At 35.8% G+C, this 14,785-nt stretch overlaps 1 protein-coding gene across 5 annotated transcripts in view; it reads left to right on the top strand.

The window, feature by feature from the left end:
- The window catches only part of EFL1 (elongation factor like GTPase 1), a 107,115-nt gene that overhangs the window by 50,385 nt on the left and 41,945 nt on the right, over positions 1 to 14,785 (top strand). For all 5 annotated transcript variants that reach the window (XR_010885750.1, XR_010885751.1, XM_067305760.1 and 2 more), the window contains exon 16: positions 13,501 to 13,632. Coding sequence is in view for 3 of the 5 variants with exons in the window: in XM_067305760.1 (XP_067161861.1) it covers positions 13,501 to 13,632 (132 nt within the window). In the remaining 2 variants the exon portion in view is untranslated. The remainder of the gene's footprint in view (positions 1 to 13,500; positions 13,633 to 14,785) is intronic.

The following is a 14,785-nucleotide window of genomic DNA, read 5'->3' as shown; positions in this document are numbered from 1 at the left end:
AGGTCACTATTTTTAAAAAATGAGAGGCTCCATTTTCCAAGGCTGCTCTTCAGTCATAGAAGTTATGGACTCTAGCTTGTGTTTTTGTGGAGTTCTGTGCTTGGTAAGTGTCCCTTGTGCATATAGGTTTTGGTAGGTAGTTCACCTAATTTGATGGTGAATTTTTTTGTATCACCATCTTTGTTTCTGAGCCTATTTGTGTAAGGAAGGTAATTCCATTAGAAATTCCATTAGAAAAAATGTAATGAATACAGGGACCCCATCTGAAACTTCAGTGAAAGCTTTTCCTTTCAGAGTGGAGAGATTTCTGTCATCCTAAAGAATTTGAAGTGGGCACCTTTTTTCAAAGGCACTTGGTTTAAGCGCACTATTGTTGACTTGAATGTAAGCAGACCTGAATCAACACAGGGCACTTCTGAAAAAACCCTGCTCTGAATATGTAAATTATGCAATTGATTAGGTTAATATATTGAGGATAAGTCAGTTTATTTGCTATGCTCAATTTATGCTTCAGAGGGTAAAGTATTGTCACTGCCAGCTTTGATAGAAGTCCGTCTCGGTTACTAATTGGATTTCTGAAATATGTTATTGAGCAACAAATATTCATTTAAATACTTGGTGTTTTCCAAATGTCACATGCTAAGATTTGTATAAATAATGTATTGTGCAATATTAAAGTATTGGGTCAACCATTGTCAGTTGCATGACTGTGACTCCATTAATCAAGAAGAAGACATGAACCTGCTGGCATTTCCTGTTACATCAGTTATTGTGTTTAAATATCAACAATGAGATTCTTCAAGCTGTTTCCCCCTTCTTCAGTCTGCTGGTGCTGTCAAGGGCAAGGAACTTGAAAGCACATTTGAGGAATTCTGAATGACAACCTACGTCATTTAGTGATGCAACGAGTTGTGTTTTGAGAAGCATTCAAAACAGGAGCTGAAATGTATGGAATCGTGGCGGTTAAAACTTTCAGATCTTCTCTCCAAAAAACTAATTGTTTTGTGACATGTTCAAAAAACAAATTCTTTGAGCAGTGGTACTAGCAAAGCTGAGATTCCTGTGGACTGGTGTCCTTAAAATCCTCAGCTTGCCCCCAAGCTACGCCTCTCCTGCAACTGTGGGTGTCCCCATTGGCCGGCCAGTGTGTGCGTGCTGATCGCCAGACAGCTGCTTCCAAGCAGAATATATAACGATCATGTTTTGCCTGCCCTTTTTTCAGTGAGCTCACCAATTTTGGTCTCTTTTCTGTTCTTAGCCATTAATTTTACATAACTTGTGGAAATGGAATTTTATCTGAACAGAGGGTTCTCTCGCTTGCTCTCGCCCTGTTAAGCTTAGTGGAACCTGACCAATGTGTTTAAAAGTGGTTGAGGGGAGAACATGTGATTTCCAAAGTAAAAGCAACTTATGTAATGAGACTAAAAACATACTCCATTTTTAAGGGATTCTTTTGTATAAATAATCCCATCAGGAAGTATGACATAGTGTGTTGGAAGCAATGCTTCCAACACACTAAGAAAAGTTATTTAAGTAATCAAGTATATCATGAACCATTTTTAGTAGAAACGAAACGCGTATGCCCAAGAACCCCTCTGAAGTATTTGAAGCTGATACCTAGCAGTGGCAAATGGTCACATTTCTTTTGTTCAGAAAAGCAGCTGACGTCCTGTGTTTTAAGATTTTGCTTTGCCTTGCAGCAGCAGCCACGGAGCCGCTGTTGCTGCTGGTGGGTGATACATGATACTGCATTCATGGACTGCTCTGTTTAGTCAGCAGAACGGCAGCCAGAGCCATCCAGTTGCTGAGGGGCGGCAGGGAGGCAGACTAACTTGCTTCAGGACCCTGAGGTGTTAACTCCCTGTTCTACATGGACGGGAGAGAGAAAGGTCTCTTAGCTAGTTTTATAACGTGCTGATTGTTAAACCTGCAGCGTCAGTTGTTACTACTTCTTCCCGATGGCCTCAGCACGCCATAGGTGTTTCACTCTGATTAATATTTCAGTTTGCTTTTTCTCGGGTGGCATGTCAGAAGCAGTGTCTTTTACAAATGTGTTCCTGTTCTGTTAGTTCAGGGAGTGAAAAGGGGGAAGGTGGAAAATGCCTTTTTGTTAAGCTGGTTTTCTTCTGATTTAGCGCCCTGAATCAGCTCACCCAGCCTCTGACAAGTGCTGGTGCTGGGGAAGGCATAGGATCACGCAGCCAGAAGTGCCCTTTTGGAGGGCAACTAGTTGTTAGATCATATTCATTCTCCTCAAGATGGCATTCTTAGACTCTGCCTTTTGGAGCTGGGTCTGTTCCCCTTTTACCCTTTAATACAAATGAAGCACTCTGTGTCTGGTGTTATGTCCGGTGGAAAGAAAATTAAGCATTAAGGGATTATCTGGTGTGGAGATGTTAAAGCCCTGGGGCTCCCTTCCTGGTGTCTTCTGTCAGTCTGAGGCTTGTGCTTGTTTTCAACAAATGAAGGGAGCAGTTTTGGGGATGGTATCTGTGCATGCCAATTGGGGCATCAGTAAAATCAAATCTTACTATTTTGTAAGGGGCATTAAAAATGAAGGGGCGGGTTAATTCTATTTCTTTTCTCCTTTTAAAAATAAAGGAGCATTTTAAAGCCGAATTCAGTTAGATGGTCTTCCATGCTATTGCTAAGAATTCTCATATCTTAAGAATGATCTCTTCTGTATATTTTCTCCTATAGTCTTATTGACCTAAAGGCAATAAAATGAATGTTTTAATATTTTAGGAAGGCAAAGCTATATGGAGTATGAATTACAGTGATAACTCTCAATATTTTAACTGGAGTAATAAAAAAAATTAGTGGGAAAATGGCAGTCTTTTTCTTTGGAACTAAAAATTAGGGAGGGGATGAGGAGTAACAGTCTTAATTTTTAAGTTTTCATAGATGGAGACTGCCGGAAGTACTTGACATGAAGCTGAATTGTGACCATCATGATTCAAATACAGTTTTAATTTTTTTCGGGAAAAAATGAGTTTTTGTATCACTGTGTCAAAATCCTGTTTTGGGCAGAATAATGAAGAGCTAGCAGGACATTTTTTGCAGAGTTTTACTATTTGGTATTTTTCGGGTACTTTTGTCAAGTATTAATGTACATCTTTTGAGATAACCTGTTTTGGGATTCCATCATTACTTTTCACCGAAAATCTTGTCTCTCTTCCAGTTCATTTTATCTGTGGTATTTAGAGCACATTGCTTTCCACTCTGAGAACAGTACTTATGGCCCAGTTGTAGTAGGTTGTTGGGTGGCAATAAATGGTTTATTGTTTTCGTTTTTTTTATCTGTATGTTTTATCTTTATATTTTCAATTTATTTTGCTGTTAAGCTGAAAAGCGTTATCAAATAACTCATTATTAGAAACTTATTAGGCTGGTGATATAACAAGTGTATTTAAGACATTTTCCTGTTTCCTCTAATGCCATCTGTTTTTACACCCATTACGTCAAAGGCTCATAGTCCAAGGCATTGGAAAAGTGGTTTCCCCTGTTAGAATCTTTCTTCTAATTAATTATTCCCCCAAATATTATTGCTTGTAACTACAAATGAGCTATTTAAAGATTTCTTGTAGCTTCAGGTCAAATTGTATTTTATTCTTTGTCATTCTTGAAAAATATTTTAATTAAAATGAGCATCAACTTCTGTATAATGTAAACTGAAATTATCCATTTTTTGTGGTGCTTTGGAAGACCATGCTGTATTTACCAAATAAGCAAGCAGAAATCATTTATAAGCAATTGCAATGTGGTGGGAAATTGCCTTAGAAGGAAAGAGTTAGGCATTGGGAATAGTAATAGGCTCAGGTCTTGGAAATTTGAATTTGGATTAGTTACTTGCATATCTTACAGGTTAGCAGGAAAAATGGTCACTGACTCAGTAGGGCATTTCCCACAGGATATTATGTGCGTTTGGTCACTGGTATGCTTCTTGTGATGTTTGAAATATCCTAGTAACTGATTAGTCTATCTGTGTACTTACCTGATGTTTTGAGTGATAAAGGTCTCATATTCTATTTTAACTGATGAAGTAAATTGAGCATATTTAGATCCCCCAGTTAAACAAATTCTAAAATCTAGCACAAGAAAGGAGAAAAAAATCAGTGAGTTTTTAATCTTTCTCACTGATACTCCAGCAGTAGTTTTAAATTCCCCATATCCCTTGGATATCTAATGCAGAACTTGTAGCAATATGTTTGTGTAGCCTTTTCTAGGCACAACATGACAAAACCTCCCAGACTTCTACAGATCAAAATGAATTCCTTGCAAGATCAGTGCCTGAAGGCCTCATTAATTTTAACACTGCTTACAATTGATTCTGGGAAGTAACAGATGTTACTGATTTCTTATAATCTACAGTTTAAGAAAACAGTATATGAATGAAGTCTGCCCATTTTCAGGGAATAGTACTAAAGCTGAATAAAAAAAAAAAAAAAAAAAGATGTTTTCTCTTAATGGTCTATTGGTTGTTAGACTATGCTATTTCTAGCCTGATTTCAGAAGAAATAATTTCATATTAGCTGATCTATTAGCTGAAACTAGTTATTTTGTTCTCTTCTGGGAAAAGTTGAGTCAAGAAATCAGAATTCGGTTTGTTATTGTGTTCAAAACCTTCCTGAACTTTAGATTTTTCACTCACTTTCATCATGCCTCAAATACTCTGATTTAAAAAAAAAAAAAAATTAAAATAGTGTGTATTTTTTAATCTCTTCCCAGTGTCTACGTAAAAATAAGTTTTGAACTTTAGTACATTTTTTAATAGAAATGTTTTGCCTTCATCTGCTTTCCAGTGGTATTAAACTCCTATCAGGCCCAACCTTATAGCACATAATTTTGGGGGGAGGGGGGAGAGGGGGAAAGGGCCCCCCCCCTTTCCTCTTCTGAAGTTCTATATACACTTCAATGTAGGTAAAATATATTAAGAATATTTTAATAAAGTAAGGTGAGAAGTGATTGTTTTATATTTTCTATTATATAGTTTATAATCATGTTATAGAATTAAGAAAATAGGATCCCATTTTAATTCATTTTTCCTGAATTAAACTTGTGTGCATAACTAAAGTGACTAATGGTGGGCCTGCAAAAGGTTAGAGTCAGATTTTCTCTATTTTTTTTTCCTCACATGTGCTCTTTTCCTCTCATGTGCTCTTTCTTTTTCCCCCTTACAATATACTCAGTGAGTTAGATTTTTTTTTTAGTTGTTTGAATTTTCTCCTTTTTAACCTCGGAAATGTGAACAATGTGAACTTTGTCTTTGCTAGAGGATTTCTGGAGCATAGAGGAGATTTGTCTTGTTCTTCTGCTACTTTGAAGGTGGATTATCTTTGGGTGTTTAGTATATGTTCCTTTTGCAAACTTATTTGGGTATTTGTACCAAACCTTTCTGACTAAAACATTCTGCTGAACACTTCATCTTTTTCTTGCGTTTTATTGACTTTTTTTCATGGCTACGATTTATTATGAATTTACCATTAGGTACAGAACAGCTTTGTGAAGGGTCATTAGCCCCATCTTTTTCTGTCTTCAGAAAAGTCATTACAAAACTTACCCTTCCAAGTGTGTGTGTGTATTCTCTTTAGGGAGCTTCTGGAAGACTCTTTTGCCTTACAGATGATTGCTAGGCAAAGTCTTTCCCTTGCCTAGAATGTTCTACATGAATTGAGCTGATCTGTTTTTCAGTACAATATGCAATTTTATGGATTTATTTACTAAAGCACAATATGATAAAGAAAATTACATGAGCATTTCAAAGGGTTTTTAGATTATCAAAGTAAATACATTAAAGTAATCATTCCTAAATTCCATTTGTTTGGGACAGCAACAAAGCTGAACTGCCTCTCAAGTTCTAGTAGCCATTTTTAAAAAATTAAATAAATTCAGATGTGTTGCTGTCAGGTCAAATTACAATAGTTTGTTCGAAGTAATTATAAATCTAAAATTTGGTTTATGTTTCAAAAACCCTTGAAGACTTTTGCGTGGTGCTAAATGCTTTCCACATGTAATGGAAGTATTTATTTGATGTACAGGCTAACTGAAGTTTAGCTTCCAGTGCCGATGTGGTCATGTTGCACACATACCTGTCCGCGTACTTACTGTTGTTGTTCAGTACTGATACTTTCAAGTGATGTCAACTTGTGCTGATGGTGTGGAAGGAAATTATAATGTATAGGCTCAGACAAAATGTATTTTATGTATACTCCTTAGTGAAAGAATTAACTTTTTTATAAAATCACAAAAGATCATTGGCTATATCATGAATTGTTTACGGTTAAAAGATGAAAGCTAATTTAAGTTGGATTAAAGTTTCTTAAGCAGGGAGGGGGATAGGTTACAGACCTAAGCATGAACTTTCTTTTTGAGTTTCTGTACTAAAATTAAGTTTAACCATAAATATTTAAAAGTCAGGTTCACTTACTTTAGTTCCATTCTCCAAAAAGTAGTATAACATGACAAATAATTTTGTAGCACAAGAGAACATCATTATCTGAAATACTTCCATCTTCTGTATTTATTGCTTCACTCCACAAATTAGAAATCAATATTTCATTTTGGCTGCACTTGCTTGTAAACCCAGAAATCAGATTTGGAGTGTTAACAAAATTAAACCAAAATCAGTTTACTTTAAGGTAAATTTAGTATTTTACCAAATAGCTTCTTTACAGTAAACTGTTTTGGAGTTTGTCTTTTCACCACTACTGGGTGCAGATGGTCCTCCTATCCGCTCACTTTATCACCATTAACCACTTAATGTAAAGGTTTTCTACAGTTTTCTTGAAACTGTTTTTATTCTAGCCCTAGGAAAGTATGCGAAAGATCATAATTGCAATTGCCAACTCAGTCAACAATTAGGAAATGTGTATGTTATGCACTCTAAGTACTTAATTACATGTACAGTATTTTTTCCAAAGAATCTCTGCACCAGATAAATGATGCTTGTTTACTCATTATATAAATTTGCAGTCCTCTTTTGAAAATGTAATCTTGTAACAGGAAATTTTAGGTGAACACGCTGTTAAATCACATTATTGCTGTGTTTGATGTTACATCTTAAAAATTCTCGTTTTTACAGGTACCTTGAAGTTCTTTTAAAAGCAGACCTAACGTTTTGTTTTGTGAACTTCTAGCCTTTTTCCTGAAAGAGCTCAATGAGCTGCCTTCATACTTTTTCGGTCCTTACTGCTCAGTGACTCAGTATGAAAGCATTGAGGTGCTTCTTGTGTCAACAGTCACTTCCTGCATTTAATGTACTGTCACGTGATTGTGTCCCTTGGGGAAGAGAATTTTGTTATAACTTTAATAATAATATGGCTGACAGTTTCCTCTCATCTGGCCAGAAAGTTATGCCCATTTCCCCCTCAGACTGCTGTGAACCTAGAAGTGAAGTTCTGCAGTAAAAGTGTAGTGTTATAACTCCTGTGTATTGAGGAATTGAATTCAAGTTTCTGCTTCCTAATCTCTAGCGCCTGTTTAGGTTGAACTTGTTTCTTTGAAACCCGTGAAGAAATTGGGGCAGAGGCTTCTAAAGCCTGTGATCTTTAGAGATTTAGCTGCATGAGTGGTACCGCCTCAGCTGAAGGGAAACACCTTGGGAAAGAGGAAGTGAAATAGAAAATGATGAATTAACTTTTTTCCCCAAATCATTGGAAAGCTGTGAAAATAGCTAAAACCATGCACATATTTTACAATATTCTATTTTCCATACAAGCAATTTCACTTCCCACAGAAGCAGGTAATAATGATTGAGGGGGAAGTACACAATTAGAGATGAGAAGAGGAGGCTCGTTGGCAATCTGTGCTAACATGTGGTCTGCATTATGGAAAAAGTTGATGAAATCTCAGCTAGAATGTGGTCTGTCTTGATTTACATTCCCTTCTCTTTCAGAAAGTTTCTAATACAGAAAGGTCAAGTTCTGCCCTCAGATGTTTCGATGCAGTGCCCGTGAGACTCAAGAGAAACATGCTTAAAATCTGAGGAGCTAAATGTATAAAGCAAGGTATTCTTCAGCCATAGTAGCTACTTACTTGTCCAAAGTCCCTGCAGTTACCAGCATTTAACCCCAGTAATTTGTAAAACATTTTAAGATACCCTGAATATAAAAGACACTATTGTAACTGAGTTTCATTTCTACAAAAAGCCTGTTTCCACTTGCAGAAGCCCTCTTTTTTAATTACAGATGGTAATGGAGAGATAAGGGTTGATGCATAAAGTGTACAAGGAAACAGTGAACCGTTATTAGTCACCCTAATAGGTAACAGTGAGCTAATGGTATAACCTTTTCCAGGTTTATTCTAGGTATTGGGCAAAGGAGAATTCTGTGGATAGATCTGAAGGGGAATGATGATTGATTTGGGGCTATTTTCATTAATTTCTTGATGATTTTAGAATTATTTGATGAATGTATTTCACCCTTCTCTTTATTTTAGTTGGCATTTAGCTTGCTTATTTTGAGGAGAAACTGGAAATGTGAGAATTATATTATTAAGATAGATTTGTGAATTTGCTTCCTTGTATCTGTTTCTAATACTTCCTTTTAAAAATGTTTCTTTTCAGATGTCTCTCACAAGGGGGGAAATAAAAATTAAAAATATTTGATCTTTATTACTGTCCAAAGAAAATCATAAAGGTTCTAGTCTGTTTGTAAACTCTTTGAAACAAAGGGCAGATGCTAGTCTTAAGATTTTAGATTGTGTATATTAACGGAGTTTGTATCACCTTTTACATGGATTTAGAATGAGCTTGCGTAATCTTTCTTTGCTGATACACAGTGCTGTTGCCTGGAGCATTTAAACCAGGAGGCTTTGCATGTTGTAAAGTCTTAATCTTTCTAAACAAACAATGTTGATAAGAAACGATATATTTCAGTGGGGACGCAGCCTTACTGGGAAGATTAACATTAGCTCTTTGCTTTACTTAGTTCCTTATGGTGTTAGTCCAAAGCTTGACATGTCTCCATTCCACAGCAGCCAAGGATGCTTAAGTGGTGATATCATCAGCGAGAGAAGATAAAGATCCTCTGAACTGATATGCTAAGGCTAGTAACAATGTGGCAGAAGTTAAAATTTAAGCAGCTCTTATTCTTCTTTGTTTGATTTTCACACTGCAAACTGAATTATTTCCTTATCTGATTGAAGCAGTTTTGCATGGTGGTGGTGTCTGCTGCAATTTTTTTTTCTGAAAGAACATTGAATGCTAAATCTTTCTACATCAAAAGAAACTAATTATGTATATCTTGAAATTGATCTATTATGTGTTCTGATCTTGATAGCTGAATTTAGCTGGAAAAGTGTACTTTATCTTTAAAGGCTGCAAAATTAGTGTCTGAGGTGTGGTGGTTACCAGCAAGACACAGAGGCAGAAAGTAAATGTAGGTTTGTCTTAAATCTCCTACTCCTTTGAAAATTTCAGTCATGATGTTCTGATCTATTTTTACCATGTAGTTTAAAACACCAGTGATGCAAGTAAGTATATACTTAATTTAGTATCCTTATCTTCTAGGACAAGTAATAGTTATAAAGCACTCAACAAAAGGAGGACCTCTATAAATCTAGCATTTCTGCATCTGTGTAGGAATTCTGTGTTCTACACCATAATTCAGTCTACTTTTAAATGTCAAACAACGGAACTCAGAAAATTGTCCTTAACATTATTTCATAGGCTGGTAATGAGTTCCTTGTCTATTAAGGAGAAGTCTTAAATTCAGTATTTATTCTCAACCTACAGACTGACAGTTACTATTGAAATAATAGCTTTAACACTTCAAAATATGTTTATTTCTGATCAGTGTGAACCATTTGTCAGAGTAATCTGAATAGGGTCTCTGTAAAGAGCGAGTATCCAGTTACATTTCTGTGTGGACAAATACTCTTAATATATGCTATGGAAAATCAGTTTGATAACCAATTCTCTGTAGGATTGGCTTCATTAGGGCAAGAGATACCATTTCTAATCTTTTTTTTAAATTGTATCTCCACATAATATTTGGAAGCTTGCCTGTTTTTCTCAGAGATGGTATCAAGTTTGCAGAACTAGTGTTGCTTTGTCTGAGTGTTTCCATTTTAGCATTAAGCTTTGTAACATTACCTTTCTCTCAGTGAAGTCCTTTGGCACATAGACTGGGCCCTGGACAATGGTATTTTTGTCAGTGTCTCTTATTATTCAAGTCCGATTGAGTTCAGGCACTGTGATTCTTTCTTTGGTGACCACTAGTATGTCAGAATGCTTTTTTTAAAACAAAAATATTATCCTGCAGTAGGAGCAAAGCATTTAGATATAGAATTTAAGAAAAGTAATCTAGTCTCTTACTTAGTATCACATCTCATTTGATATCCATAGGTAGATCTGACCTTTCAGCCTGTGTAGCCTGCTTTCCAGTTTTCTACGTTGTAACCCCCGTAATCTCAACAGGATTATGCACAAGAAAGAAGATATTTACAACAGTAACTATTTAGTAGATAGTGGTCTTTGCCATATGAACTGGCTTTCAGTCAAGAAGAGTGAAGGTAAAATGTGTAAAGGTTCTTTGACTTCTCACTGGGAAGAAAAGGCTTTACTCCCCCCAGTATAGTGCTAGAAGTAGAGTCCTGTTAACCAGTATATAGCAAAATGAGAGGTTCATTAGAAACTCTTTCTTTTCAAAGTTTACACAATTCTCAGAACAATCAGACTTTACCATTTTCTCTTCTATAAAATTGGGAATTTAGATGGCACTCCACAGTCAGAGTTAATAAACAGAAGCAGTTTCCTGGTCTTGTTAATTCTCACGTGTAAAAATTCCTGTAGACATTTCAACTAGAGCTTTTCTAGAGCTTCTCTTTTGAAAAAAGGGAAGGGGGGGGGAGAAGAAGCAATGTACAACAAACTGCCTAAAGGCATATTTAGTTAACTGAGTGGCAAATTACATACCTTGTACACTTCATTGTTTTTTGAGGGATGAGTACTTATAATGCTTTTTAGTATTTCATTCTTTAAGCTATCTTAAAACATAAAGTAAAAGTCATAAAGTAGCAGTAGACTTTTTAACCTTCCTTGATTAAGCAATTTTTTCTTCTCTCTGGTTCCTTCACATCTTTTTGAAAATTATTGTACTGTAAAAGAAATGAGAAGGAAAATATTTCTGTGATATGTTACAGATATCATGACAGACTGAATGGAACAAAAGCAGTCTTAAAATGGGAGGCAAATTCATAAGCTCAGCTTTGAAGTGGCTTTTCTAACTCTGGTCAACTAATTAACGTATATATTATATGCTTAGAATATCCATGATCTCAAGCAGTACATTGTATTTCAGTGAGTTAAACAATAAGTTTGAGATTGATATATCAGCATAATTAATAGAATTCTTATATTGACATTTTATGTGGCACTTTTGAATTAGTTGTGTAACATCTTCATCTAATACTATTCAGAAAGTACATTAGCAATTACTTTTTCATAATCATATTATGCAAAAAAGTGTCCAAAAATCTTTAATCTTTATAAAGGACTTTTTGACAACATTCAGTATCAAAAATGTTTAAATAAATAAATAGATTCATCAGGGCTGGGTATTTCTGTATGCTTAACCCTACAGTGAAGCAATTAAAATGCTCGGGTTGTAAATCTAACAATTTCATGGGAAGCTGACAGATTTCTTCAATTGTAGCATATTGCTGTTTCCAGACACCAGTGTAATACATGTACTTCTACCTTCAAATATGAAACAAATGAGCAGAGAGCTTTAGATTTTTTTTTTTATGGCAATAAGAATACTATAACTTCTGTCAACAGAAGAGTAAGTTGATCCAAAATAATAGATTTGGTAACCTGATTTCTCTGGTTCACATTATACTGTGAAAAGAAGCCATTTATCTCCCACTCTAAGTCATTTTCTTTTTACCAGCTGGAGAAGATCAGAATAAAATGGACCATCCCCTCTACTCAGTCTCTGGTGATGATGATCCAGCATATGTTTTTCATTCAAACCACATGTTGAATAAGCAAAAAAGAGGAAATACATGCTGGTCATGGGTTAGGTGCAGCATCGAGTTTATACAGATTTATTTTCTTTGTAGCATCTGCTGTTCTGTATTTAAAGCTGTTGAATGTTGTTGTTCTTCCAGTTATTTTGAGGCAGGTTTTCTTAAGCAGTGACATTTCAGGTTTTGGCACATCCTACTGCTCAGACACTCAGCCTTAAACAGCCTGATCCTGCAGCTGATGATTCTGCAGCAGACTGGCTCTTCAGAATTTAAACTCCCTCATGATCTCATAGGGTGGAACTGACCCTCTTTGTTTCTGGCCTCAAATACAGAAGACCAAGCCAAAAAAGAACCTGGAAGTGTATTAGGGTGATAATGGAGGACTGGGATGAAGAACTTCCTTGCTTATCCCTGCTCTGGCATGCAAGAGAGAATGAGGAGGAAGGAACACAAATACACTGCAATCTACAAATGCAAATTTAATTTTTAAGCAGGTATAGATTATGAGCTAAAGGTTTCAGTTTTCTTGTAATAAATTATATTTGTTTTTAATTTATACTTCACTAGGTGTATTGAAAGGCTCATTGCTTATCATTGAGGGAGAATCAGAAGTGACTGTATATATCAATATCAGCTTTGTTGTCTTTATTACTCACCCACTTGCAGTAGTGTGTTTGTAGCTCTGAATTATGAATGATGTCCTATTGGTTAGGAATTTGAAAGCAATAATTTTGAATCGTCTTGAATGTTAAGTGTGCAAACCAGCTAGCCAAGGCTAAATATGGATTTACAGCAGCTATTTTGTAGATTTATAGCTAGTATCTTTTTCTGTAATATTTTTTTCTTATGATTTAGGCTTATTTTTCTCCAATGTGCCAACATTACAAAATATATTAGGATTAGAATTAGTAACTTACTGTGAGTTAATCTGTTACAAGAATCAAGTTGCAGAAAAGGGGAATTCCAGATGGGCATAAGAAAAAAAAAAAAAAAAAAAACTTACTCGCAATGAGGGCGCTTAAGCGTTGGAACAGGTTGGCCAGAGAAGGTGTGGAGTCTCCATCCTTGGAGGTCTTTAAACCTTGACTGAACAAGGCCCTGAGAAACTTGAACTTTGAAGTTAACCCTGCTTTGGGCTGGAGGTTGGATTAGGTGACCTTTGGAGGTTACTTCAAATCTAAATTTTTCTAAATTTAAACTACCAGAAATAACTGTAAAAGGGACTGGGCATATTAAAGGGGCTGGGGGGAAGCCCTCATCTTCTTTCTGCTCTTTAAAGTTTAAAGCACGACTTTTTAAGATATAAAGGGAAAGCAATGGGAACTGAGATGGATTATCCAATCTCACACCAGAGTGTTGAGTACCCAGGTTGTGCACAAACATTTTAACAAATACCTTATATGGACAGTGAGGAGTTTTAAGTTCTGCTTTCTGTAATTAGAAATTTTGGCTTTTTTATAGCTTTATGATCATGTGTTTAGCATTATCTAATTTGACAGTTTTTTTTTCTTTCTGCTTGATTCCTGTTAGGAATAGGAGGCTTGCAGGATTTTGTGCTGAAATCTGCAACATTGTCAACGTCACCAGCTTGTCCACCATTTACACCTCTCAACTTTGAAGCTACACCAATTGTGCGGGTAGCTGTTGAACCAAAACATCCAAGTAAGTTTAAAGGTGAATGGGGTTGGTAAGGAAAACTAACCTGATAGCAACCCAGTTTCCCACTCCCAGTGGTTCCACTGGTTAGAGTAATTTATGATCTATCCATTGATTTAGAGACTGGCCTAGTAGAAACTGAATAGGTATGTTACCTGGATGACTGTACCTTGTTGTTTTTGAGATTCTTCTAGCCAGTTAGCTCTTGTTTTGGTTACTGGGGAGTTACAGAAGACCTTGTTGTGCCCTTTATGGTCAGATCTAACGCATGCTGCATGATACTAAGGTCTGATACTCCTTTACTATGAAACTCCTTTTTCAAGGTAATTATGTCTTTAGGATTTTTCACTTCTGCTTACATTCTTTTATGTTGTATCATTGAGTTCTTGGTAAAAATTTGTAGCACTTTTTATTATTATTTTTTTTTAACAGGGTAGTACGTCTCTGGCTACGTTTGAATTTCTGTCCAGTTTGCATTTGTTGTTGCAGTGTTAGTAGAATCAAAATAACTGCCTTTCTATTCAAGTATAAATGACTCATAACACTAAGATTACATGTTTTTCAGAAAGTGATAGGACATCTTAGTAACTGTGTTTGTCCTAGGCATTTGAATACCCAGTAGTCATATACTATGCATTTGTTAAAGCAGTTTTGAAAGTATTGGATGTTTCTGGTTCTACTGAATGTAGTCATTCGTTGAAAATGTTAAAGGAATGTAATTCTAGAACTACTGAGTGGTGTGGTTTGTGTGCGTGTTTTAATATTATTCTTATATCAATGTTTCATTTCTCCTCCCTGGTAATTTCTTTGGTTTCCACCAAATTTCATAGAAGGACAAAAGTCTCAAAGGTAGCTACATCTGCAAAAGTTTCCTGAAAATCAGCAGCTGTTTGCAGTAAGGGGAAGGCAACCAGAGCTCAGTCATTGTAGGTTTATCTTGAAAGCAATCAGCCAGTTAGCTGTGTGTAGTTCTGGGGTGCCCTAGCACATTGGCTTGTGTGGGTGCATGGGGCTTCCGCACCAAGTCTACTTCAAAACTGCATTTTATTATTTGGAAAAAATGACTCAAAATAAATATGAATTATTTCCGTATGAATCTTTTTTGCAATGTAATTGCATGTCTTCAAATTCATGTCAAAACCTTCATGTAAAAACCTCT

This window comes from Apteryx mantelli, chromosome 15, assembly GCF_036417845.1.
Source record: "Apteryx mantelli isolate bAptMan1 chromosome 15, bAptMan1.hap1, whole genome shotgun sequence".
Lineage (NCBI taxonomy): Eukaryota > Metazoa > Chordata > Aves > Apterygiformes > Apterygidae > Apteryx > Apteryx mantelli.
Note: the sequence above shows the minus strand (reverse complement) of the source record. Positions and strands in the feature narration are given on the sequence as shown.